We start from the raw sequence: 27,043 nt of genomic DNA, 5'->3' as shown, positions 1-27,043 counted from the left end.
GGGTGGGCCGTAACCTCCTCAGAGGAGAGGATCCATCCCCTTCCCCACCCTAGGCCCTACTTTGATGAGAGTAATTCTAGATTATATTAACCCTCCCAGATCACTGACCCTCCAGCCCCTGTCCGCCCGGGGCCAGTGTACACAGGTCTACCATGTCTCTGTTTAGGTAGTTGTTCTGAGCCCAAGTACTGGATCTTACCGTATCCCAGTCAAGTTCTGAAAATCAGTCTAGAATGACAGCTCCCTTAGAACCCATTAATGTCCAGTACTCTGTTTCCTCTCCTGCCTAAGGACCTTCCCTCAGATCCTCCCTATGGCAGCTCCCTCTGACATAGATGCCCTTTTTTCAAGGACAACTTCCCTGACCATTCCGTCCAAATGGCTCTGTTAGCCCACTTCATTTTGGATAGAAGTTCTGAGAAATTCTCCCTTTACTTTGATTTTTTTGAAGTAGGCTCCATGCCCAGTATGGAGCCTCATGGGGGGCTTGAACGCATGACCCTGAGATCAAGACCTGAACCGAGATCAAGGGTCGGACACTTAACCACCTGAGCCACTTAGGTGTCCCTGAAATTATCTCTTTAATTTGTTTACTTTTTTCTTCCCACTCTCCTTGCCAGGATTTACTTCCATAAGGGCAGGATTTTGTCTGTCTTACCTCAAACACTGCCTGGCACATGGAAGGACCTCAGTAAAATTCTGGCGAATGGGGGAATGAATGAATGCAGTTTCTCAGTGCTGGTGAAGGGCTTTAGATGGTTTTCCAAGCCTGTCTCACCAATGTCAGCTGTGTATCCTTGGGCATTTTAATTCCTCTCAATCAGTTTCTTCCTGTGTCACCTGTCACCTGGCTAATCCCCACATTTTAGGGTCACCATGAGCATCCACTAAAAAGTTAAAAGTAGAGGCGCCTGGGTGGCTCAGTGGGTTAAAGCCTCTGCCTTCAGCTCAGGTCCTGATCCCGGGGTCCTGGGATCGAGCCCCGCATCAGTATCTCTGCTCAGCGGGGATACGGCCTCCTCCTCTCTCTCTGCCTGCTTCTCTGCCTACTTGTGATCTCCGTCCGTCAAATAAATAAATAAAATCTTAAAAAAAAAAAGTTCTAATAGCTTAAAAAAATAAATAAATAAATAAATAAAAAGTTAAAAATATGTGGCACAGGGAAAAGTGTCTGTCACATAAATCCTAGCAACAATTATTTTTATGGTCCCCTGCCTAGATGAGCATCATGCTTGATCATGCTGTCTACAACCAAATTGCACATAAAGTCCTTGAGCGGCACCGCATTTGGGACAGCAGGGTCACTAGAGATGAACAATATGACTATCGCCTGATGGGGAATGTGCTTCTCCATCCACAGGGGGAATCCAGGATCTCGCCTTCCATTGCCAGTGTTGCCCTGATCTCCAGCCTAGTCAAGAAGAGGAAATGAAAGCAAACTAGCTCCATTCTTGGTGCTCTTTTGTTTCCTTTTGAGGTTCACAGACCATTTTGTGGGCTGACCTCACCCAGTGCTGACGTCAAGTTCACTCTCTGCCCCGAGCTGGGCTGGGGCCTGTTGCCTGGCAACAGAACACCTACCTGCCCTCATCAGATCCCCTGGGCTGCCCTGGGCCCTGGCCTCCAGCAGTGCCAAATCGGGAAGGACAGGCTCTGGGTCTTGCCACATTGCTCTGATGGGCAGAAGCTAAGGGATGCCGTGACAGAGAGAGAGCAGAGAGATTGCTCCATGAGGCAGAGGTTGTGCTCAGGAAAGAGCACTTGTGATCCCCTAAAACATTGGCCAGAAAGTACCTGCGATTCTCACTGTTCAGAATTTGTTCTTGAAAGACGGTTCCTCTGTAACCATCCTTGAGCAGAAGACAAGTGCTCCTTGAAGGAAACATTTCTCAGCTGCTATCTAAGGGTAACTTCATTGGTGAGAAGGAAACTCCAGACTAGGAGGCTTGGGGGAGACGCAGAGTAAGCAGAGCTGTGAGACAGGGAGCTCTGGGTGGGGCACACACATGGGGCACTGCATGAGTGGACCTGGGGAGATGACCCAGGCTGGGAGATCAGATAGGTTCTGTTCTCCCCACATGCTTGGCCTGGCTAACTCCCATTTGTTCTTAATATCTCAGATGCAATGTCACTTCCCCAAGAAAGCCCTCCTATTCCCCAGACTAGGTTAGATTCCCCTGTCATTTGCTTTCCTAGCCCACACTTTCCATTCGTCACCCTTATGCCTCGTTGCAATGTGCACCTGTGTCTCCCCCCACCCCATCCATAGACACCTCAGGTTCTGTGAGGGCATGGTCAAGTCTGTCTGCTCACTACAGCCTGAGCACCTAGCCCCGGGCCTGCACACAGAAGGCACTCAAGAACATTGGGCGTCAGATAAATGGAGGAGGAAGAAAGGACAAACAGAACTGGGAAGGCACAGTGCAGGGCGCCTGCTGCCCTCCTCATGTTGCCTTGGCCAGTCTGGCCTCCCCTGTCAGATACAGAGGCCTTGGCCATGCGGGAAGGCTGACATTCCACTTCCCATGCCAGGCAGGGGAAGCCGGTGTTTCCCGAAGACTCCCATTGTCATTGTTCCCGCTGCGTAACGAACAACAACCATTCTTTCCCAGGGATGAAGTCATTTCCCTCGAGTCAACATAAAACCCACAGGAAAGGAAAGTAGCATTGTGGCATACCTACTGTGTACCAACCTATTGGGTATCTTATCTGATTCTCACAAGAGCCCTGCAAAGAGAGCATCATTGCTTTTTTTCTTCCTTTTTTCTTTCTTTCCTCCTATCTTTCTTTCTCCTTCCTTCTTTTCTTTCTTCTTTTTTTCTTTCCTTCTTTCTTTCATTCTTCTACAAATAACACAAGTGAGGCTCAGAGACATTGATCTGTCATGCTCATAAAAAAAGACAGAGTTGACATTTGGTCACATGGTGTAGGAGGGACTCACAGCAGGGCCACACTGAGTCCTGTGTGCCGCTGGCAATGCCCACAGCCCCCTCCCTGCTCACCTCCAAGACCAAAGGCAAGGTGGGAAGAGCCTCCCAAAAAGAAAAAGGGGGAAGTAGACTAGAGAAACGGGACCAAGGATGCTTCTTCCACTTACTCCTCAAATCTTTATTGAATATTTATGTCAAGCACAGGGGATGGGGCCAGATGCCATAAAATACAGATCCTCTCACAGAGGTCACTGTGTAGCGAGGGAACCATATGAGAAAATCCGAAATTACAGATCAGCCAGACTGATGTTATTAGATCGCTTATTCCATTTTTTAATATTTGAAGTTCTAATAAAGTGTTAAAAATATATATAGATATAATTGTAGCTCCATCCAAACGCAATGCTCAGGGGGTGGTGAAAGCACAGTGGTGAGGTGTCCAACCCAGAATGAAGGTCTAATCAGGGAAGCCTTCACGGAGGAGGGGACGTGTGAGCTGACGCGTGAGGCAAGAGGGAGTTCACGAGGCAGAGTAGCATGGGAAAAGTACAGCAAAAAGTACTTGCGGAGAGGCGGAAGCGTGAAACACCACGGCCTGCTTAGAGAAGTGTGCGTACGAGTCAATTCCTACAGCCCAAATGAGGAAGGCACCGTCTTCAAGTTGCCTTGTGAAACTGTCCTTCAAGGGCACTCAGCACTCCGCTGGGCTTTAGGGATTCCGTTTGGTGTTTTCCCTCCGGGTTTCTCACTTCAGAGGATTAGCGCCAGAGCCGCGAGTTAAGCAGAGGAGCGGCGCCACCTGGAGGTCAGAAGGTGAAGTGATCGTTGAGGTCCCTTCTCAAACTCGCCTGGGTAAACAAAACAATCCTGTCTTCTACCCTGCTCTCTCAGAGCATCAGGGAAATCCTCTCCCCTCCAGGAACAAGAGGCAAAATAAGCGGACGGCAATGTTTCCAAAGGGAGCAGAGGAACGGAAATCTAAGTTAGAGACATAATCTACAGATGCAAAGGAAATCAACCAAAAGAAAGCTTGGATTTGCTCATCATCTCATCCAAATTTAGGAACAATAATGCCCTGCTACTTATTGAGTGCTTATTCTGCACCAGGCGCACAGGTACACTGTGCTATGTGCTGAACGTATTTCATCTTATTTAAGTCTCAGCAGCAGCCTTTTAAAATTTTATTTTATTTTACATAGCCCCACACCCAGCGTAGGGCTTGAACTCACAACCCCGAGATCAAGAGTACGAGTACATGCTCCACCAACTGAGCTAGCCAGGTTAGAGCAAACAAATGGTAGTTCAGAGAGGTTGAGTTGCTCTCCTGGACCACACAGCAAGGACATGGACAAGCTGGGATTTGGACCCAGATTTGCAGACTCAGAAATTCATGATCTCACCTATTACGTTAGACACCTAATGGCTATGGCCATTAAACAGGCCCAAAGTGGGGCGCCTGGGTGACTCAGTCATTAGGTGTCTGCCTTTGGCTCAGGTCATGATCCCAATGCCCTGGGATTGAGCCCCTCATGGGGTTCCCTGCTCGTTGGGGGAGCCTGCTTCTCTCTCTCCCACTTCCCTGCTTGTGTTCCCTCTCTTGCTGTGTCTCTCTCTGTCAAATAAACAAAAAAATAAAGTCTTTAAAATAAATAAACAAACATGCCCAAAGGGAAGCACAAGAAACGAGCATTGGTGAGGATGTGGAGAAAAAGAGCTCTCTTACACTGGCGGTGAAAATGCAAATAGGTACAGCCACTGTGGAAAACAGCATGAAGGTTCCTCACAAACTTAAAAATAGAACTACCTTATGATCCCACACTACTGGATATTTACCCAAGGAATACAAAACACCAATTCAAAGAGATATGGGCACCCCTATGTATATAGCAGCATTATTCACAATAGCCAAGATATGGAAGCAGCCCAGGTGTGTGTCATAGATGAATGGATCAAGAAGAGGTGATATATATACACAATGGAATATTACTCAGCCATAAAAAAGAATGAAATCTTTCCATTTGCCACACCATGGATGGTGCTAGAGAGTATTATGCTAAGTAAAATAAGTCAGCCAGAGAAAGACAAATGCCACATGATTTCACTCACTTGTGGAATTTAAGAAACAAAACAAATGAGCAAAGGAAATAAAGGGAAAGAGAGAGAGATAAACCGAGAAACAGATTTTTAACTATAGGAAACTAACTGACGGTCACTAGAGGAGAGGTAGGTGGGAGATGGGGAAAATGGAGATGGGGATTAAACTGCACTTATCATGATGAAAAATAAATTAAAATAAATTTAAAAAACAGGTCTAAAGTGGAACTCATCATTTTTGCCAAAACTTACTCCACAAATACTACGACCTTCCCTGCATATCTGTTGTCCAGGCCAGAAACCTAGGAATTTTGACCCACGCCTAATCATGTACCAATTTTGTTGATCCTTTCTCATAAATGTCTTTAACATTTTTCTAGAATGTTAAAGTTTTTTTGTTTTTTTGGTTTTTTGTTTTTTACTTATTTGAGAGAGAGCAAAAGCATGCGGTAGGGCAGAGGGAGAACCAGGCTCCCTGCTGAGCAGGGAGTGCAATGCGGGGCTCGATGCCAGGACCCTGGGATCATGACCTGAGCCAAAGGCAGACATTTAACTGACTGAGCCACCCAGGCCCCATCTTTAACATTTTTCTATCCTCCCTGTTACTGTGGCTGCCTTAGTTCAGGCCATGGCAGTCTTGTACCTGATCTGATGCTCTCCCAGCAGCCCTTCTCCTTCCCAGCCCTGGTGTAACTGATTCATAATCATCTCCCCATCACAGATCCCATGCCAATGGGGCCCTGTCTGTGTGATCCCAGTGCCTGGCAAACAATAGACACTCAATCAATATTTGAGTGACTGAAGATAGCCGGGAACCCTTGTTTCCACTTCATCAATATTATGGGCTGAGCCATGTCCCCTCATAGCTCAGACGTTGCAGTCCTAACCCCCTCACCTCTGAATGTGACTGAGGATGGGGCCTTGGAAAGGGTTAAAGTGGGGTTGTCAGGGTGGGCTGATGTCTTCAAAGAGGAGGAGACTGAGTCACAGAAAGACGTCCCAGAGAGAGAGAGAGAGAGAGAGAGAGAGAGAGAGAGATATGCCAGAAGGAACCAAGCCAGATGACAACTTGATCCTGCACTTCCAGCCTCCAGACCATGAGACAACAAATTTCTGCTGGGTAAGCCACTGGTCTGTGAGATACAGTTACAGCAGCCCTAGCAAACTGATTCAATCCAGAAAGGGAGTCAGACTCAGAGAGGCTGAAGAATTCACCTAATGCTGTACAAGAATCAATAACGCACCTGTTACTACACATTAATGACATTCTGCAGTAATGCACCTGTTACTAATGTATTAACGATGTTCTGCCTCATGATTGCTCTTCTATGTCATTTACCAACTCTTGTAACTGGTTGAACCCTACTATTCATGGAACTTCTGGGATGTTTGGGTATTGTTACTTCAACTGGCGCACGGGGCAAGGGTCCTGTCTCACCCTTCTCAGTATCCCCAGGCTTCCTAGCCCCGCTGGGGGCTTTGTAACAAGAAGTTTTCAATGCCTTTGTTGCTGTTGCTCTTGTGTGATTGATGGACCCATGTGGATGGGTAAAACAGAGCCCAATAGCAAGACAAACGTGCAAAAAGGGGACACCATCTCCAGTAGTGGAATATGACTTTTCTCTGAATATCTGGATATAAACGTCAGGATGACTGGTTTAAGACCCTATGAGAGTAATGGCACACAATATCTGAAGTTAGGACTGTCCATTTAAAACAAGGAATGTGTGTGTGTGTGTGTGTGTGTGTGAGAGAGAGAGAGAGAGAGAGAGAGAGAGAGAGAGGCAGAGAGTGAGGGGAGAGGCCTGGGGGAACACAAGCTGTGACTTCTGTCCTTGGGGCAGCGCCCCAGTGCAGGGTAACTAACCCCTCTGAAATGGAAGGGGTCTAAAGAGCTGATCAGCAGTGGCTTCATCCCAGAAACAGACAACCCAGGGGACAGGCAGAGAGACTGGAATCAAGCCCAGCTTGTGAACAACGGCCAGCTCTTTTGAGCAGATCCATTTTGTTCAGAGACAAAATGCCCTTGGGCAGTGCATGGTCACACTCAGGAACAAGGGCACTTCTCTGGTGCTATGGGGGGCGGTGGATGGAATGAGGTGTGGCTCTTCCAGAAGGGAGTTCTCTCCCATCAGATAAACTGTGAGATTCCCTCTAGATTCCCATTCTGATGCACCTCCACGGTCTAGGGCAGGCTGGTCTCCACTATCCCACAGGACAGTTCTCAGACATGACCATCACCTGTTCACCATACTGAACGCCGGTGACTCATCAAAGTGGCTTAACGGCTCAAAATATTCTGACAAGACCACTTTTCTTGTATATATGGCAAACAAAATAACACCGGTTGGACCCCTCCTCTCTTGTGGATGCATTCAGCAGAAGGGTCTGCTGTGGACCAGGCCCTAAGCAGGTGAGAGCGGAAACAGATAGCGACCTCTCCTCCCACAACTTACAAGTCCCTACCACCTACACACCAAGTTGTAACCAAGCTGGTAGTCTTTGGACAATTCTTTTTCTACAGGTGATTTTTTTCCTGCTTTTTCCCCCTGTATTTTCTCATTTCCTATTGTGATAGACATTTATTACTCTAACTAAGTACAAAATAAGTACTTTATTTTTAACAGATATTACGTTTTACCTGCTCGTCTGTGTCCTAAATTTCCCTTTCAGGCTTTAGTCTCAAGAATTGGGAATGGTTACATTTTACACTGTGTATTACTCTGGGTCTAATCCGGAGAGAGAAAAGATATGGTAATTTATTTATTTTTTTTAAAAAAGATTTTATTTATTTATTTGAGAGAGAGACAGTGAGAGAGAGCATGAGCGAGGAGAAGGTCAGAGGGAGAAGCAGACTCCCCATGGAGCTGGGAGCCTGATGTGGGACTCGATCCCAGGACCCCGGGATCATGACCTGAGCCGAAGGCAGTCGTCCAACCAACTGAGCCACCCAGGCGTCCCACGATACGGTAATTTAAAGAAAGGAAGCTGGTATAAGGAGGCATTAAGCTATAAAGGGAGAGTAAAAACAGAGATATAGAGAGAACTCTCAAGGGTTCCCTAACGCAGTCTTAGAGTACTCAGGAAGGACAATTTGTTAGGTCTGCCTGGCAATTGGGATTCAGAGCTCATTGGGAAGGATGTGATTGCTGCCCACGGATGGCAGAGAAGTTTGGGGCGGGGCTGCTCCACAGATGCCACGCAAAGCAGGAAATGATCTTCAAAGATGGACTGAGGCTGGAGAGAGGGAGTCAGAGCCCCACTAGGGGCACAAGGTTGAACGCATGTGGTGTCTGCCTCAGAAGCACTCCCCAGGCCTGGGCTCCAGCTGCAAGCCACAGACTGTTCTGGGCATGCAGGTGGAGCAGGGTGTCGCAGGATGGTCGCCCGCCCATTCATCAGGCAGCTGGTACCAGTAAAACCACAAATCAGCCCAAAGCAACCGGGAAGAGCGGCCCCTTTCTCCTGCAACGTCCCTCCAGCTCCCTCTACTGGCAAACCTCAGCATCGTCCTTGCTGTCCGGTAGAAAATGCGTCAAGTCCCCTCTCCCAGAACAGGTCCTGAAGAGTGAATTTGGAGGTGCAAGGCAATAAATTGATCACTGGGCACAAGCTATTTTCAGTCATTAGGACAGGGACTGGCAAGCTTGCTCTGCAAAGAGCCCAATAGTAAATATTTTAGCTTTCTGAGCCATACCGTTCTGTGAAAACTCAATTCCAATATTGTTGCACAATCAGTAGTACAGACAACATAGAAACAAATAAGCATAGCTGTGTTACATAGACCTTTATGTACAAAAACAGCCAGTGAGTAGATCTGGCCCACAGATCATAGTTTACCAACTCTTGACTTTGAGTTTTAGATTGAATAATCCCTGTTCCGTGAATAGAATTATATTGAGAAGAAACGGGATAACCCAAGTGCACAGAGCTGAGGTTGGTAGTGGGCACTGAGAAAAACGAATTTAAATGGAGGGGTTTTTTTTGTCCAAATTAAGTGAGAGCTATGGATTGAATGTTTGGGTGTCCCCCAACTCGAATGTTGAAATCCTAACCTCTGATGTGATGATCTTTGGAGATGGGGCCTTTGGGAGGTAATTAGGACATGAGGATGGAGCACTCATGATGGGATTTATGTCTTTATAAGAAAAGACAGGACAAAATTTGCGCCTTCTTGTTCTCTCTCTGCTATGAGGAGCCAACCCAAGGGGCTGGCTATGAGCAAGGCTGGAAGAGGAGTCCTCCGCCAAACCCCAGATCTGCCAGCACCCTGATCTCGGACCTCCCCCGCCTCCAGAACTATGAGAAACGTTTGTTGTTTAAGCTGCCTAGTGCGAGGTAATTTGTTATAGCTCCCCAGACTGCCGATGAGCTAGGATATTAAAGGATCAAACAGGGTACTTAAAAAATCATCATCTCTAAAGGCCTGTGCAAGGCAAAATAACGGTCCCCATTGTGGCCTCCTCTTTTGAGAGGCTTAGAGGAGCTAAGAAACTTGTCTCAAATCATACAGCTTGGGGCTCCTGGGTGGCTCAGTTGGTTAAGCGACTGCCTTCAGCTCAGGTCATAATCCTGGAGTCCCAGGATCGAGTCCCGTATTGGGCTCCCTGCTTCTCCCTCTCATGCTCTCTTTCTCTCTCATTCTCTCTCTCTCTCAAATAAATAAACGAAATATTTTTTAAAAAGATTTATTTATTTATTTGACACAGAGAGAGAGATCACAAGTAGGCAGAGAGGCAGGCAGAGAGAGGGGGAAGCAGGCTTCCTGCTGAGCAGGCTCCCTGCTGGGGCTCTATCCCAGGATTCTGGAATCATGACCTGAGCCAAAGGCAGAGGCTTTAACCCACTGAGCTACCCAGGCGCCCAATAAATAAAATCTTTTAAAAAAAATCATACAGCTTTGTTGAGCTGGCATTTGAATGAGCAGTCTGTATAACTCTTAAGCTGACCTTCCTCACCACCGTGTCCACTGCCTCACCCACAAGGGGCAGGCGTGCATTCCCAAACTGGGCTCCTATCTTTACTGGGTACCGTAATAAACTTGGATTTAACACCTTTGACCTTGGGCAGGCTAGGACTCCCAACCTGAAGGAAATCAGTACTTAACCTGTTTGAAAACCATCTCCTGAAATGTTCAAGGCACTTCAAGATGAGAGATGAGATATCTGGGTGTTTAGTGGTGAAAGCTGTCCCCCCGCCCCCACCAACACTGTTGGCCAAGTCAGTTCTGCTGAAGTGGCTAGCTAAAGATCGGTGTCCTATTTCAGGGTCCCCCTTCCCATGTCCTCTCCTTCTGTGACCTTCCCAGTTGATGAATCATTCCTTAATCAAACATGGGACATTTGTGGGGCTTCCCCTTAAAGCTTACAGACACTATACCTGTTTCTTTCTCTATTTTGACCATACTTACAAGATGAGGTTTATCAAAATGAATGGTAAATATTTTATCACTGCTTATTGACAGTACATTCGTCTAAGTACTGTGCCTATATCTTTCCAGTTTTCACAACAATTCTGGAAGGTAGCAATTATTGTCCCTACTCAGTGACAAAGGTGGCATTTACATAGCAGACATTATTGATCTTTGAGGTAGGCAATGGAATAGGACTCTGTGCAAAGAGAAAACCAAGGTTTGGAGAGGTTGGCTTGCCCTCTCACCTGCACCTAAATCCACATCTCTATATACTTTACTTGTGGAAACACGAAGCATGGTGGCCCCTTCAGGATCAGATAGAGCCTCGTCCAAATCCCAGCCCCACCTCTTCCTCGCCACCTGACTGATTGCGCCTTTTCCCTATTGAGGGTAGTTCTCCATAGCATTTCTGGATGTCTTGTAAAGGCTTTTATTCTGGACCATTTTTCCAAGGAAGTGTGTATAGCAAACATCTCTGGGAGATAGAGTTTCCCTCCGGGTCAGAGAAGACTTGCTTTCTGTCCAGGAGGATGAAGATATTGTCCTCCCTCTGGTGTAAAGGTTGAACATGTTTGCTAGTAGCCCCCACTAAAAGATTAAGATTTAGGGGCACCTGGGTGGCTCAGTGGGTTAAGCCTCTGCCTTCGGCTCAGGTCATAATCCCAGGGTCCTGGGATCGAGGCCCGCATTGGGCTCTCTGCTCTGCAAGCAGCCTGTTTCCTTCTCTCTCTCTGCCTGCCTCTCTGCCTACTTGTGATCTCTGTCTGTCAAATAAATAAATAAAATCTTAAAAAAGAAAAAAAAAAGATTAAGATTTACTAATGCTCATTTTCCCACCTTCCCCTAACCTCCTGCATTTCAGCATCAACCCCAATACCCATACTGAAGCTGTTTTTGTTGATGTCACCATGGCTTTCATGCTTGTCCTTATTGGTCTCCTTCCTGGACTCCTTCTTGAGCAGCCTCATCAATACCCTTCTTGCCTCCCTTGCCGCTCCTCCAGCCTTTCCTGGGTGATCTCACTCCCTCTACTGGTTTTAGGAACATTGTATATAGGGATGATGTCCTAAACTCTAGCTCCATCTGCTGGCCAGCTCCACCTCACACTCAAGTGGTCCAAAAAGGAACCCCTCCTTCCCAGGCCCTCCCCATCACCTAATCCTCCCTCCTGGGTCCATGCTCTCACTGGGGTCACCCAGCTACCTCATTGCTCCAGGAAGTCACCTCTATCCCTTCACTGCTTCTCACACCCCCAGGGGCAAGCTATCTTTGAATATTCTTTTTCTATTTCAGGAATCTGTACATGCCCCAGGTCACCCAGACCTGCGCCTCCTGCTACTCTTCCCCCTTAAGTCCCAATCTTTCCTGCCTTGGGTGACTATAGTGTCCAGCTAACAGGGCTTCCCGCATCCTGTTGACCGCCCTCCCCAAAGCCTTCGCTCCATTGTTGCTAGGGTTATGTTCCAAAAATATAAATCCAATCATGTTGTTTCCCTGTTTTCAATCCTTCACTTGCCTCTCACTGCCTATCTGACAGCAGCTAGGTTATTAACAACATAGTTCATCATGTCCCACCCACCTGCCGAGCTCCTCCTTCCAGTCCTCCTCCCATCTGTCTTCTATGGCCACTGCCACTCCAAATGGGAAAAAAAGGTGGGGAGGAGGTGTCTCAAAATAACACTCATCAAACAGCCCTAATTGGTTCTAATGTGTGTTACCTGGAACCCGAAAGTCCTTCAAATTTACATTAAACACTAGTCACACATTTTCTGACTGTCTCAAACCTACCTGAACGTTCTTAGTTTTTCTTGAAAAAATAAAATCATAGTTTGGATTAGGAACCCTATTTCTATGCAATTATTCACTATCAAGTTTCTATGTCTCTCAGGGTCCCCTTGAGAAACAAGCCAAGCTATTCCTTCATTCTACCCAGTTGAGGTGCTTATGGAATAGGGGTTTTCTGCAGATATATCCACCGTGTGTGTGTGTGTGCGTGTGTGTGTGTATCCATCTCCAAATATATATATCCGTCCCCACCAAATACATATATATCCATCTCCCCTCAAATATACATATATATATATATACACACACATATATATCCATCTCCACCAAATATATATAGATCCACCTCCCCCAAATATATATATACATACATATATATGTATGTATGTGTATGTATATATATATGGAGATAGATAGATCTCCATCCGCACCAAACAACATATGTATCCATCTCCGCCAAATATACATGTATTTCTCTTCAAACCAACACCCTTGAACGTCCACCAGGAGGCGCCGGGGGCGTCACCAGACCTGCGGTACCTTCACGGTTGGAGAGAACGCGAGGGATGCAGCAGCGATGGAACCCGGCTTCCTTTTTCAAGAACCAGTGTGAGGGAAAGGAGCAGAGCCGCGTTATTTTAGGGAGACCTTGTCGCACACCCCCTCCCGCGGGTAGGGAGCGTCTGGGATGTGTGCGGGCCCCATGGAGAGACGCTGGCGGTGGCTGCGGTGGCCGCTGGGGCTCCTACCGCGGCTGCAGCCGGCAGTAATCCGACCCCGCGGGCGCGGGGATTGAAGACGCGCAAGCGAGAGCCGCGAGCGGCGAGCGGCGAGCTGCGAACAAAAGCCCTCGGCGCGGGGCCCAAGCCCGGGACGTGCGGTGAGTGAACCCGCCCTGAGACCCGGGAGCTGCGGGCACTGGCGTGGCCGGGCTAGCTGAGTCCCCAGAGCCCACCTCGCTGCGATACGGTAGGGGGACTCGGAGGGCATCCAGGGGCAGGTGTCGGAGCTTAGATGGGGTGAATGGTGCCTTTAGCACGTTCAGACTTGGAGGAGATCGGGTGCATTTGAGAGAACCCAGGCGCCTTCTCCATCCCCAGCAAACACCGGGGGTGGGGGTAGGGGGACCGGTATAGCTCCCAGCAAGCTCTGTCCAAAAGACAGAACAAGAATCGAACACCTCTCCCGGGCAGGCCTTTTGTAATTGAGGCATTTGTTTCAGCCCTTCCATCAGCCCCGGGCCCCGGGCCTGGGTCTCCTTTGGCAGGGGGCAATCATGTAATATACATCATGTAAATTTAATCATACAAATCACAGGGCCTCTGAGCCTAATCCCAAATAAACTTCTTCCCTAGGTAAATGGGGTCCTCGCAGCCATGCACTTTGAGGATGAACAGGCCTCTTCTCTCTCTTTTTTTTTTTTTTTTTTTTTTTTGTTCCTGCAAAGCTGCATCCCTGGTCCCGCCTAAGCTACAAACAAATACACTAATCCTCCCGGGAATCCTCCACCGCCTCCCTGGCCGGCTACTGCCTGCACCGCGATCTTTTCATCTTAACTTGCAGCAGGAAGGAGATGCATCCAGCGGGCCAGACGCCCTGGGGAGCCGGGCCCCAGGCCCTTGCCCCGCACACCCAGGCTGAGGAAGGTTGAGGCTTTTCCGGTTGCACAGTCTCATCCCTCCTACCCCTCTCCCCGACCCCCCTCCACCCTCGCCTGGGTTTTCAGGGCATTGGTATTATGATTTACGTCCCACCGGGCCTCTGAGCCTAATCCCAAAGCTGATTAAGTTGGGGGTGGGGGTATGTAAGTGGGGCGGGGGGGGGGGGGGACTGCTTTCATGTATTCCTCGATGTCCCTACCTTGTCTTGCACAGGGACTCCACAAAAGGACAGGACTCAGCCATGGTGGACCCGGTGCGGGAAGAGGAAAAGGAGGGAGCTGAGCCTGAAGGTTCGGATGGGGACGCAGCCGCCGCACCTGGCCCCCCCGAGGCACAGGGGGCCCAGCAGCCCGCCGCCTCCTCGGCCTCAGCCTCGGCCTCGGCGGCGGCGCCCCGCAAAGCTGAAGTCCCGAGCGCAGCGGAAGAAGGCGGTCGGCGGGAGCAGTCTCCGCTGCTGCACCTGGACCTCTTCAACTTCGACTGTCCGGAGGCCGAGGGCAGCCGCTACGTGCTGACCAGTCCCCGCTCACTGGAGGCCTGCGCCCGCTGCGCAGTCAAGCCCGTGGAGCTGCTGCCACGGGCCCTGGCAGACCTGGTGCGCGAGGCCCCGGGCCGCTCCATGCGAGTGGCCACCGGCCTTTACGAGGCCTACGAGGCGGAGCGGCGCGCCAAGCTGCAGCAGTGCCGGGCGGAGCGAGAGCGCATTGTGCGCGAGGAGAAGCGGCGCCTCTTCACGCCCTTGGGGACTGCGGCCACCGCCGCCTCGGTCCCCGGCGCGGCCGGCAGCAGCAGCAGCTGCAGCAGCGCCAGCCTCCCGGGATCGCCCGCGCCGCGCGCCACCCGCAAGGCCTCTTCCAGCCCATCTTCCGCCCGGACGCAACCACCGCCCGCGGCTTCGCGGGCAGGTAGGAAGAGCCACTCGCTAGACTCGCTGTCCCGCCGGCGCGAGGGCGCCCTCAGTTCTGAGTCTGGCGCGTCGTCGTCCTCCTACAGCGGGGAGAGCCTGCGGGAGCTGCGTTGGCCTCCGCGGGCCTCGGCCAGGAACAGCTGTCCGGCGGGCTCCGCGTCCTCCGCACCCAACCCCCTGGGCCGTCCTTCTGCCCTGGCCTTGGTGCCGCTCACAGGCCGCAGCTTCAGCCTAGGTGACCTGAGCCACTCTCCGCAGACGGCTCAGCACGTGGAGCGCATCGTGCGCCAAGTGCGCGCCGAGCGGGGCCTGCGCGGAGTGCCGGACCGCGACCGAAAGATCGCGGCTCTGATGCTGGCGCGCCACCAGGAGGAGCGGCTGCTGCTGGAGCAGCGCGCCGCGGCGCACGGCCAGTGGGAGCAGCAGCGCGTGCGGGCGGAGCAGCGACGGGAGCGCGAGGAGCGGGAGAAGCAGCGCGCGCTGGAGCAGGGCCGCCGGGCCTGGGCGGCGCAGGTGGAGGAGCGGCGTGGCCGTCGCGGGCGCGAGGAACGCGAGGAGGCGCGGCGGCGGCAGCGGGAGTGCGAGCGCAGCGAGGAGCGGTGGCGGGAGCTGACCGAACGCCAGGGCCTGCTGCGGCGGGAGCGGGTTGAGCGCGCGGCCCGGGAGGATCGGCTGCGCAAGCTGCAGCAGGAGCAGAACCTGAAGCAGCGGGAAGAGGGCCTGCAGGAAGGGCGAGAGCGGGCCGAGTTGGTCCGCAGGGAGCGCGCCCAGCGCGCGGCCCGCACTAAGCAGCGGCAGGAGGGCCGGATGCTGCGGGAGAAGCGGGAGCTAAGCCGGGCGGAGCGCGCGCGCCACGAGGCGCTGCTGCAAGGCCGGGCCCGGCAGGAGCGCGCGGAACGAGAGGGCTTGCGGAGTTCCCTAGAGGCCAGCTTGGGCCGCGCGCAGGAGAACTACGAGCAGCTGGTGGAACAGCGCGCGCGCGAGCTGCGGGAGCGGGCCCGGCGGGAGGAGCTGCAGGGCCGGCGGGCCAAGGAAGTGGCGGAGCGCAAAGGGCGCGAGCACCAGGCGCACCTGGAGGCGCTGGCCCGGGCCGGGGAGCGGCGGCTGCAGCACGCTACGCAGGCAGCCGAGGAAGCTGTGCAGCAGAAGGCAAGGCGCGTGGGCCAGAGCCGGTTGGAGAAGGAACGAGCCCAGCGCGCCAATAAGGAGAAGGTGGAGAGGGACGAAGACTCCCGCCGGCGGGAGCTGCTGCAGGCCATCGGGCGCAAGCTGGAGCGGAGCGAGCAGCTTTCTCGGGAGCGGCGGAGCGCACTGGAGACCGCCCGCTCCACGGCCCGGGCCTCTTTCCACGTGCGGGAGAAGGTACGCGAGGAGACCAACACGCGTTCCTTCGACCGCATGGTGCGGGAAGCCCAGCTGCACGCCAGCCTGGACCGCAAATGACCACCGCCCTGGGCTGGCCAGGCTGCCAGGCTCAGCCCTGAGGGGCCTCCCTTGGCGTTTATGACCAGACTAGGGGAGTCTTCCGTTGCAGCTCAACGCCCTGGCCTCGCCAGGGTCTTGACCAGTGAGGCAACGAGAGGACAGAGAGACCTGCCAGCCCACCGCCTTTAAAAAAAAAAAAACGGACTTCATTTGAAAATGACATAGCACAATCATTAACCACATCCACCCTGGGTGGCTCCCGCAGCGGCCCTTGCCATGCTTCCCAGTGTGTCTTTGGGCTTGGAATAGAAAAAGAGCTGGGAGAGGAGGGCTGAGTGGGAATGAGGCAAGGGAGGGCCTCTGTAGGAGAGGGTGTAGCGGTGGCCGTCCCCTTCTGCAGCAGTCAGCCTAGGCACCTTCCGCATATTGTTGTCTGGGGTGACATTGGTGTCTGCAGCTGAGGTGGCCTGGCCTTGGCTCCCCTCCATCTTTTTAAATAATGGCAAGTTGCACAAAGCTCAGAGGCCTCGCAGAAAAGCACAGCTCTTCCAAGGTGTTAGACCACACCAAGGGACGCCAAAAGTGATTGGTTTTTGTATGCTTGACTTTTAATCTGCCACTTGAGCAAATTCTGGTTTTAGTTATGGTAGTTTTTTGGTTGATTCCCCTAGGCCTTCTAGTTAGACAATCATCTGCAAATAATGATCCATTTGTGTCCCCCCCACACCCCTTATTCTCCCCAGCCACACAAGAAATCGGTTGGTTTGGTGATGCTGTTTGGCTGTAGTGGAAGCCCCCAGCTCCTGGGGGTGATGAGTTCCCTAGGCAGCATCGTTCCCCCCTATTCTGTTTTCTTGCAGGGTAGCTTCAGGGGAGGTCGTGTCTGATGCCCACCTCCCAGTGTGGAGCCCACTTCTCAAAAGACAGCAGCCATGCCTTATGAGCAGAGCTACCTACCTTATGTGCCTGCCCAGGCCGATTCTGCCTCAGTTTCCAGCCCTGGGTGCAGTCCCGAGGGTGGGCCCAGCGAGCATGGAGCTAGGTTCCCTTGGTGAAGGAACCATCCAGCTGCCCTCAGGGTAATCTGTGGTGGCTAGCCTTGCCGCTTTGCTGTGGAGAGTTGTGGCCGCTATGGTTGGTAGTATAGCTTGCCCTCCTCCCTCACACGAGGAAAAAGAGAATGTTCCCCCTAAAGGTCCTGGTTCCCTCTCACCTTTGCTGAAAGTGTCAAATCATTCTTTCCGTGCCTCACCTTCCCCACTGGCCAGATGGGGCTGTCAGTACTCTTCTCCTGGTACCTCAAGGTCTTCTGGATCCAAAGCACCGCCTCAGTATTATTTGCTGGTCTCCCTTGTGCCTTTCTTGACCTGGAGTAGAGAGGCAGGAGGGCTGCCATTGGCCTAGTTCTGGGAACATGAATTCCTGGGCATTGGAAGGGGCAGTGCGTCACAACAGATAATCATTTAGCTTCTGGGGGAAAATATTTGCAAGACCAGGCCATCTCCTGGTCCAAAAAGTCCCACTCAGTTGTCTTCAGGCAACTTTAATGTCTAGAGTGCTTCCTTCCCATGAAGCTGAAATTAGCCCCCAACCATATCCACCCGCTGACTCTGCCTTCATCACAGAAAACATTACATTTTACATTAAATCAGGATCAGGAAATAAAAGTTACCAAAAAATAAAAATAAGAAAAGAATCAGGGTAGAGAACTAGTATATTAGACATGTTTCGTGTATATTCTGCTGGACAGAATTTTCCCTGAAATGTCTGGTATTACACACACACACATACACATACTTCATCCATACCTCCTTCCCCGGTTGCATGCCAGCAGGTGCAAAAGCATTGTGTAGAAAGGAGCAATATTTCAGTGTTACACAGAAGCTGTGCCAAGGTTTATTTCTTGAATGGCTGAATTTTCTCCTCTGATTTTCTTCTTGTCGGTAACCAGATTATCAGTGAGCTAGCTGGAATAATTGGTATTGTCTGTGAGTCAGGGGCATTTAACTAAAAGGTTAATTTGATACTTACTGGTTCTTACCTTGTGGCTCCTGATTTCCTAGAGAGCTTTTGAAACCTGAATAGAAAATTCCACCTCAAACTACTCTCTTCCAAAGTACGTGCATTCATTTGAGAAGGACACAATCTGATTTTCTGGATAACGCACTGAAAGGTACACAGGTGATCTTACCTTGCCCTCTGTTAAGTTTGTTTGCTGACTTACTGAGTGACTCTGGATAGATCACCTCTCTGTGCCTTGGTTTCCCCACCTGTGGAAAGGGTATCGTGACTTCGGCCCTCCTCAGCACTGTGAAGATGAATCAGAATCAAGTGGTTTCTCAGCCCTGTGACTTTAGAACTGCAGGTGGAATGGCCAGACAGAAGGGATCATGTGACTGGACTATGCCCAGAGAGTACAATGTACTGTCGTGGTCTAGTGCAGAAAAGAATGGTCTCAAAAAGCACATTGCTGCTACCTGGAATTTAAATAAAGCTTAAAAAAAGAAAGCAAATTGCAGATCATAGTGTCCCATGTGATGCAAAGGCCCAGGTCTGAATCTGAATGTCACCAAATTAAAGGTTTGCACTTAAGAGAAGAGCACTGTGTAAAGGAAAAAAAAAAACTTGGATTCCAAAAACAAAAACAAAAAACCCAAAAAACAAAAGAGAGAGAGAGAGATCCACACAGCTAAGTAAAACTAAAACAAAAACAGAAGTCAAACATAGTCATCATAAAGAATGATTCTTCTAAATTTAAGACCATCCTCTAGAATATAGACCCATCTCTATATCCTAGGATAAACGGTCATGTTGCCCTTTGAGGAGGAAAAATTTCCAGAATCCTTTGTCGGGCCCTTCATTTATATTCTCTTTGACATGGTACCAGAGAGAAGTGGTTCTTACTCTGAACCATAGCAAGGGACAGTTGGAGGGTTGGGGGGCAGTGGGGATGGTGGGTGGAGAAAGGTGTACTTCTCCTAATGTAAACATTTTAACAAGTGCCCAGAACTGACCTCAGAGCACCATGCTGGAAGTTTTCTCACCATCCAGGAAATTGCAGCCCCAAAGCGGTCTCAGACCTTCATATTTGCCTTCTTGGAGTGTCCCCTGGCTCCGAAAAGAGAAAACGTGAAATGGAGTAAGAAGGGAAGGGTTGGAAGAAGCCTTTGTTTGGTTCATTACCAAGGAAACAATCAGGACAAAACTGTTTCAGGTGGAAACGTCAGTGAAGCTAGCCCAGCGCCCTGCTCAAGCAATGACCAGTGCCTATACCACCTCCGGACAGGAAGATGGACATTTCCCTCCAGAAGCACACAGGCTGAATCTTTAAGGGATTTGCCAAACGTGAAGAGTGGATGGAGGAGTGAAGTCATATCATAATGCAGTTTGTGTTCAAGCTCCTCTGTAAAGGTCACCAGTTATCATTCTTCGCCTTTAAAAAGTCCCTTGAAACAGGGGTGCCTGACTTTGCATCAGGGGCTGTATATTGTTTAGCGTCGAATCCCCTCTAGCTCACAGTTTAGCATCTCACATACGGTATACACATAAATACTAGATGGAGAGAGGGAGGGATAGATGGTAGATGGCTGGTGGACAACTGACTGGTGATCTGAGGAAATCTGTGAAGGATAGATTGGGTGGGCAAGCCTCTATTCATCTGACAAATTTACTTTGAACCTCTGCTGTGTGCCAGGCACTGCTTTTGATGCTGGGAAGACAAAGTCCCATCCCTGACCCTGGGGACCATTGATGCTTCACGGTCATGAGCAGACATCTACCTGTATGTCCTCATTGGGCTTAACTACCTTCCCACCCTGGCATCCATCCACGGGCAGATCTGGTGGTCCTTTAGGCAGTAACTTCAAGCTTTTTCAGTTTTCTGAGGACACACCATCTGCCAACCATGACACCATCACTCAGTCCCTGTTGTTCTCTTTCCCTTGATTAACAAGGAGCCTTGATTAATCAGGTCGAATTCATAAGGTCATGTACTTAATCAGTTTTAAATTACAGTCAAGAGAGAGTGAGAATAATTACCTTCAAGGATGTTATTTGTCATGACGTTAACAAAGGCAGCATAAACAATGATCGTCAAAAAAAGAAAGGTAATGGGGCACCTGGGTGGCTCAGCAAGTTAAGCCTCTGCCTTCAGCTCAGGTCATGGTCTCAGGGACCTGGGATCAAGCCCCGCATCGGGCTCTCTGCTCAGCAGGGAGCCTGCTTCCCTTCCTCTCTGCCTGCCTCTCTGCCTACTTGTGATCTCTCTCTCTCTGTGTCAAATAAATAAATAAAATCTTAAAAAAAAAAAAAGAAAAAAAAAGAAAGGTAATGATCGGCAGAGAATGAGCCTCGGGCCATGCAGAGTCCCAGATCACCAAAACAGGGTACCAGCCTCATCATTCGACTGTTGGTGCTGAGACCAGAAACTCAACATTTCGGAAGCATTTCCAGCTTCAAAGTTCCAACAAAAAGAGATTGAGGATCAATACTAAACTGATGAGAACTGTTAGTGAAGTAAATATTCTTCTTAAGACTTCCAAGTGATCAAGGTTGCCTGCAGGTTGCTCTGTAGACTTGCCTTTTCTCCACCATACGTCTGCCATCTCCAGCCCGCACGTCCCCTAGAAACATATAGCAGATGAACACAGGGAAACTTGGTGTTTCTTGACAGGGCCTGGAAAGCAGCTTTCGGGGACCCAGCAGATAACTCTCCATTCTAGAAATGTGGTTTGGGCCCCATATGAGATCCACATTTGGCTTCGGTTGTCTGATGCAACACCTGCTGTATTCTGACCAATCACATGCTTTCATTACCAGACTGTATAGAAGAGCGCCTGGTCTGTTCACCTGTGTCTGCTGTTCCACGGAGCTCTGGTGCTCCCTCTGGGGGCACCTCTTCCCAGCCCCAGCCATCCCTTCACATGTCCCTTCAGACTGGGCCCTGGTGTTGCTTAGGCTTCCCATAAGTCAGGCCTGGGACAGAAGGTGGGGTTAGTAGCCGATGTTAGGACATAGAGGGGAGGGTGGTTTCCTTTTGAGAAACAGTGATGATCATTGTTTGCCCTGTTGTTCCTTCCTGATTCATCAAATACTGTCGTGTCCCATGTGAGTACAGACTTAGTCCAAAGTGATTTTTAAATTAGCTGCCATTTTGAAGTGTTCATGCCTTTCTTCCTCTCCACTAGTACAGTTTTGGTGGCATGTTCTTCTGTCAGACACTTGCACAATTCATAGGACTGTCAGACAGTAGATCCATACCCACTCCTGTGTTTGAGTGTGTCTGTATGCACACACACACACACACACACACACACACACACACACATACCTACCAGTTCCAGCATCCACGTTCCTTCAGAGGGAGGGAAATGGTGGGCGTATTCTTCCAGGGAAGGCTAAGCTCTGGAGAAACTGAGCTGCCCCTGGGTAGGGGTCCATCAATCCCACCTACCTTCAGCTTCAGAGCTGCTTCAGGCTCTGGCCTGTAAGCACAGTGTCCATATTTCCGGAGCCCAGCAACGAGCCACGCGGGTGATCAAGCATCTTCATACTGCCACCATACTTCTTTCCCTTACTCAGTGTGGCAGACTGGCTGGGAAATGGAATTCGGATGCCAAAATGTTGACATTCAGAACATGTCAGCATGATGGGATGACTAAAATCTACAAAGTTCTGAACATCCAGTCCATGTGGATGCCATAGCTTCAAGGCAAAGAGTTTGGCAAAGAAGCAAGTATCTTGACTTATTCAGACTCTTACCTACTGTTCCATGGGCCCCTCTTGTCATCTGTAAAAGGAGGACAACAGATCCTACATGGTAGGCAGCTGTTAAATGAGTTAATGCTTGGAAAGCAGCTCAGTCCCTGGGAAATAACACTCAATTCATGGATATTGTTATTCTGAACTTGGGTAGAAAGGGAAGGAATGAGGTAGGTCGAGCACCAGCCAGGTGGTCCCACTGGACACCAGGCTCTGATGGTAGCCCTTTGCGCTTGTCTGTATCAGTTGCTGTGTGGCAATCCCCCAACCAATCTGAAGGAAGGGGCTCTGGAGTAACGGTTTCCCTAGTGATGTGCTGTAGGCTAGGTTTGGGGGAGGGAGGGATTACCTTGTTTACCAAATGTTTGGCAATAAAATTGACATCTGGTGATAATTCTCAAAATTTTATTTTAAGACTTCCTAAATGATGGCTAAGATGACCGAATGTTTTTAAATGGGTACGCCTTTCTTGGGGAAAAGGACATTTCAGCCATGGTACCAAATTCCACAGTAGTATCTTTAGCAGAACCACGTAGAAGAGGAGGTGGGAGGTGCGCCGGCGCTGCGAGCTGTGACGCCTGGCCGCAGTTCTAGGATGGGCTGCTGTCTCAGCTATGGCCACGTGGGCATGAGAAACGGGGTCTGGGACAAGCTCAGCCTGGGAAAGTGCTGATGTCTCATTGTAGGAACAGATGTGGGAGCAGAAGGCGAGAGGTGGGTGTATATGCTCATTGCTTCATCTTCAGCAGATGACTTTTCCTAAGAAGGTGCAGAAAAATGCTATTCTTCCCTGCACCATGGGCCCTGCACACAGCTGCCTGGGGGCTGACGGCACAACTGGGCTTGGAGAAGTCGAGTCCCCATTCCGGTCATACAGCAGTGCACAGCCAAGTGACCTGTGCCAGCTCTCACGTGTATGTCAGAAAGCGAGGTGCCCTCTTGCTTTGTTACCATTCTTCTGTCCTTAGGCACCCTAGAGGGAGGCCCCAGTGGACCTTATAGCCCTCCTGAGCCCTCAGCAAAATAGTAGGGTAGGCTGAGCATGACTCCCAGGAGTATCTTCTTGTCTGAAGAGAGCCTGCAGGGTGAGCAAAGTGCATACATAGCCGGAGTGAATGATCTGTGAATGCTGGGATTGCGGGTTGTGATAACTAATCCATACTGAGCACGTACTGCGTGGCTGTTTTAAGCCCCTAATCCTCAGCAGGCCTCTATGAGGTAAGTGTTATTATTCTTCCCATCTTACAGATGAGAAAACTGAGGCACAAAGTTTAAGTGACTTGCCCCAGGTCACAAAGTCTAGTGTTGGGCATAACCAAGCTTGGACCTCAGTTCCTCTGGCTGTACAGTAAATGCTTGTAACTCGTCTAGTCCTATCACTTCTTGGGCATCAGTGGGAAAGATATTTTTTAAAAGGGGGCCCTCCCGGAGCCTTCCGAAGCCAGCCTTGAATTCACCACCCACTGTGCCATGCACGGGTGTGCTGATCCTGAGGGTGCAACTGAGGCTCGCTGCCTGGAGCAAAGATGAGAGATTCTCATGCAGACCGTGAAGTTCAGTGCATGTTCCAGAGCAGTTCTCCAAGGGTGGTCGTAGGCCAGCAGGATCAGTATCAGCTATTGTGGGGATGGGACCTTGCCATCTGTGTTTTAACAAGCCCTCTGGGAGATCCCTGTGTGCACCTAAGTTTGAGAACCACTGCTGTAGACCCATGCTTTCCAGTTCGGGAGTCACTAACCACATCGGCCTGTTTCAATGTAAGTTAGTCACATTGAAATGAAACTAAAAAATTTAGCTCCTCGGTCACACTAGCCATCTTTCAAGTGTTCAGTAACTACACGTGCCCGCTGGCCACCCTATTGGATAGCAGAAGTGTAGAACGTGTCCATCATCACGGGAAGTTCTATCAGGCTGCTTTTTTGGCAAGATTCCCAGTTAATTTGTGCTGCTCTTTAAAGATTTTTATTTTACTTTATTTGACAGAGGGAGAGATCACAAGTAGGCAGAGAGGCAGGCAGAGAGAGAGGAAGGGAAGCCGGCTCCCTATTGAGCCGAGAGCCCGATGCGGGGCTCCATTCCAGGACCCTGAGACCATGACCTGAGCCCAAGGCAGAGGCTTTAACCCACTGAGCCACCCAGGCGCCCCACTCCTAATATCCTTTTGTTTGGAATCTCAACAGGAAGGGCTGGTCTGATAAAAGATAACGGGTGTATCAGGTGAGGTGAAGCCCACCCTACTGGATGCCCCTTTGCTGGAAGGAAGCAGGTAAACCACCAGGCTTTAGCACTCAAACCCTAGCTTCACAAGACGGTGAAAGCAAGCACTTGCGCCTACGTACAGGAGTAGCCGGTTGTAACTGGGAATGGTTGGTACAGACAACACCCAGAAAATAAAACATAGAGCTCGCAGCCCAGAGATGGAGGGAGCAAAGGAGAGAGTTTTATTAAACTGCTCTAATAAGTAGCTTTTCTTTTTCTCCTTTTTGGCAGGGCGAAGTCTTCTAGAAAACCACGTGCTTAGGGATAATTGGGAAGCAAAGTCCTTGACACCTGCAACTGTCCTAATAAGACCAGAATGAGTGGAATGGGTTAGAGTGGGAATCCCCAGCAGAAGGTCTGACCAGGGCAGGGGATTTATTCACATCATTCAGATAGAGAGAGGGATGGATGGTGTCTAATTTCCCTTTGAGTCCTGAAATATGATCCGGTGGCCTAGGAAGTGGAAGCCTAGCCCCAAACGACACGAATTTGTCAGGAAGGAAAGAGTCGCCCAGAAACAAGTAGGTGTGGTGGGAGAATTTACCAATGGGAGTTAATCACACCTGCAAGATGAACTGGACTTGGGCTTGTCTTCCAGAGCAGTGGCTGTCACACTTTAAAGAGCAGCGCATCGGGGCGCCTGGGTGGCTCAGTGGGTTAAAGCCTCTGACTTCAGCTCAGGTCATGATCCCAGGGTCCTGGGATGGAGCCCCGCATCTCTCTCTCTGCCAGCCTCTCTGCCTACTTGTGCTCTCTCTCTGTCAAATAAATAAATAAAATCTTTAAAAAAAAAAAAAAAGGATATTAAGAGTGAAGCCATTTAATTATTTGGTACAGGCCCAGCCAAAATTTCTGGACTTACTTTCCATAGTCTGCCTCCGTTGCCATCGGCAGGTCAAGAATTCTGCATAGATTCCCATTTCCTGTAGCCACTAAAAGAAATGCAAACAAATAACAAGGAGGGAGGGAAGTGAACTGTTTCGGAGGAGAAAAGGCTGCCCGAGGAAGGGTTATTAAAAGAAGTAAAAGCATCTCTATGACATGCCGTGAGGGCCTAGAAATAATAGGAATAAAAAGAAGGGAGGAGGGGCACCTGGGTGGCTCAGTGGGTTAAAGCCTCTGCCTTCGGCTCAGGTCATGATCCCAGGGTCCTGGGATCGAGCCCCATATCCGGCTCTCTGCTAGGCAGGGAGCCTGCTTCCCTTCCTCTCTCTCTGTCTCCCTCTCTGCCTACTTGTCATCTCTCTCTCTCTCTGTCAAATAAATAAATAAAATCTTAAAAAAAAAAAAAAGGGAGGAGAGGCTAGAGCACACTAGAGTGAAGCCATAGGCAGAAAAATACAGGCGGGATATATATCTTATGAGTCTGAACACAGCTAAATAAGTCAGCGTTTCAACAGATGCTTCGAAGCCCCTCACTGGAACCATCTTAAGGCAGCAGAAGTAAGACCCAGAGAGGAGAAAGGAGAGGGCAGGTGTCTTAGACACTGATGCTTTGCTATTTGCGTCCCGACTCAAAATGCAGTCATAGTTCATAGATGTCAGATCTATATAGATAAAGGTAGACAAGCTGACTCCAAGGGGTTTTCCAAAAGTTGCCAAAACTTCTAGCAAAAAGAATATGCGAGTAATGGAAACATGTACAGTTTCTTCTACCAGTGAGTAAAGAAGTTAACAAATCCGTGGAATCCATTAGAAGGTACATTTGAGATGTCTCTTCTCTGTGTGGGCATCAGAATGGATCTAGTCTCTTTCTTTCTTTTTTTTTTTTTAAGATTTTATTCATTTACTTGACAGAGAGAGACACAGCGAGAGAGAGAACACAAGCAGGAGAGTGGAAAAGGAGAAGCAGCTTCCCGCTGAGCAGGGAGCCCAAAGCGGGGCTTGATCCCAGCACCCTGGGATCATGACCTGAGCTGAAGGCAGACGCTTAACAACTGAACCACCCAGAGGCCCCAGAATGGATCCAGTTTCTACCTCGAGTAGCAGAAGAAAAAGTATACAAAGCTCAAGGGAGGGGCGCCTGGATGGCTCAGTGGGTTAAAGCCTCTGCCTTCGGCTCAGGTCATGATCTCAGGGTCCTGGGATCGAGCCCCCAAATCAGACTCTCTGCTCGGCAGGGAGCCTGATTCCCTCTCTCCCTGCCTGCCTCTCTGCCTACATGTGATCTCTGTCTGTCAAATAAATAAATAAAATATTTATTTTAAAAAAAAAAAAGCTCAAGGGAAAGCCAGTATGCTTCATAACAGTGAGGTCATGTTTGGTAGAAAGTGCATCACTGGGAAGGTGAAGACTTGAGATGTACACAAAGTGCTGGAGTTTAGAATGATTGAGAAAGTAATAGACTGTATTCGTTGGGCAAGAGAAAATCCACTATGGATTTTCTTTACTGTTCTTATTGTCCAATCCTGATGAAAGGTGCCAGATTGCCCTGAAGCTTTTCAATTTGGCTGAACAATATGAAATTGCCGATACTCGACTGTTTTCTGACCTACAAAGCAGCAAACAGCAAGGTGACTGGTGCCCTAAAAGGGCTGTCAGCAGCCCCTCAGGAACTGGGTGTGGAGGTGGGAAGGCTGTGACCAGATGGCTGGGGTGTCCAGGTCTCATGCAAAAATAGATGTCCCTGAATTCAGAAGTTGTCCCGGGGAGGTCAAGGGCAGCCTGCTGGTGTGCACAGGCAAAGGCCAGCTTCTCTACCTGCAGGAAGCAAAAATTCACATCAGTGTGTCTAAATGGGAGTTCGCTCGGCCTCCCCCACCAGAGCAGTGGGCTACACCGCAGGGCATTTTCTTAGAATCTGCAAACT

The 27,043-nt window shown here is 49.8% G+C and overlaps 1 protein-coding gene across 1 annotated transcript; it reads left to right on the top strand.

Annotated features, from left to right (window-relative positions):
• Positions 1-12,775: 12,775 nt before the first annotated feature.
• On the top strand, positions 12,776-22,542 carry CCDC177 (coiled-coil domain containing 177). Its single transcript, XM_047739279.1, has 3 exons — positions 12,776-13,102; positions 14,097-20,321; positions 20,542-22,542. The coding sequence occupies exon 2, from the start codon at positions 14,125-14,127 to the stop codon at positions 16,231-16,233; it is 2,109 nt and encodes a 702-aa protein (XP_047595235.1). The 5' UTR covers positions 12,776-13,102; positions 14,097-14,124; the 3' UTR covers positions 16,234-20,321; positions 20,542-22,542.
• The last annotated feature ends 4,501 nt before the right edge of the window (positions 22,543-27,043 follow it).

The sequence above is a fragment of the Lutra lutra genome, chromosome 7, assembly GCF_902655055.1.
Source record: "Lutra lutra chromosome 7, mLutLut1.2, whole genome shotgun sequence".
Taxonomy (NCBI): Eukaryota; Metazoa; Chordata; class Mammalia; order Carnivora; family Mustelidae; genus Lutra; species Lutra lutra.
The sequence above is the reverse complement of the archived record's forward strand: the minus strand, read 5'-3'. Positions and strand labels throughout refer to the sequence as shown.

What these genes read in the sequence shown, in the direction of transcription:
- CCDC177 (XM_047739279.1), top strand. Translation starts at nt 14,125, where the DNA reads ATGGTGGACCCGGTGCGGGAAGAGGAAAAGGAGGGAGCTGAGCCTGAA.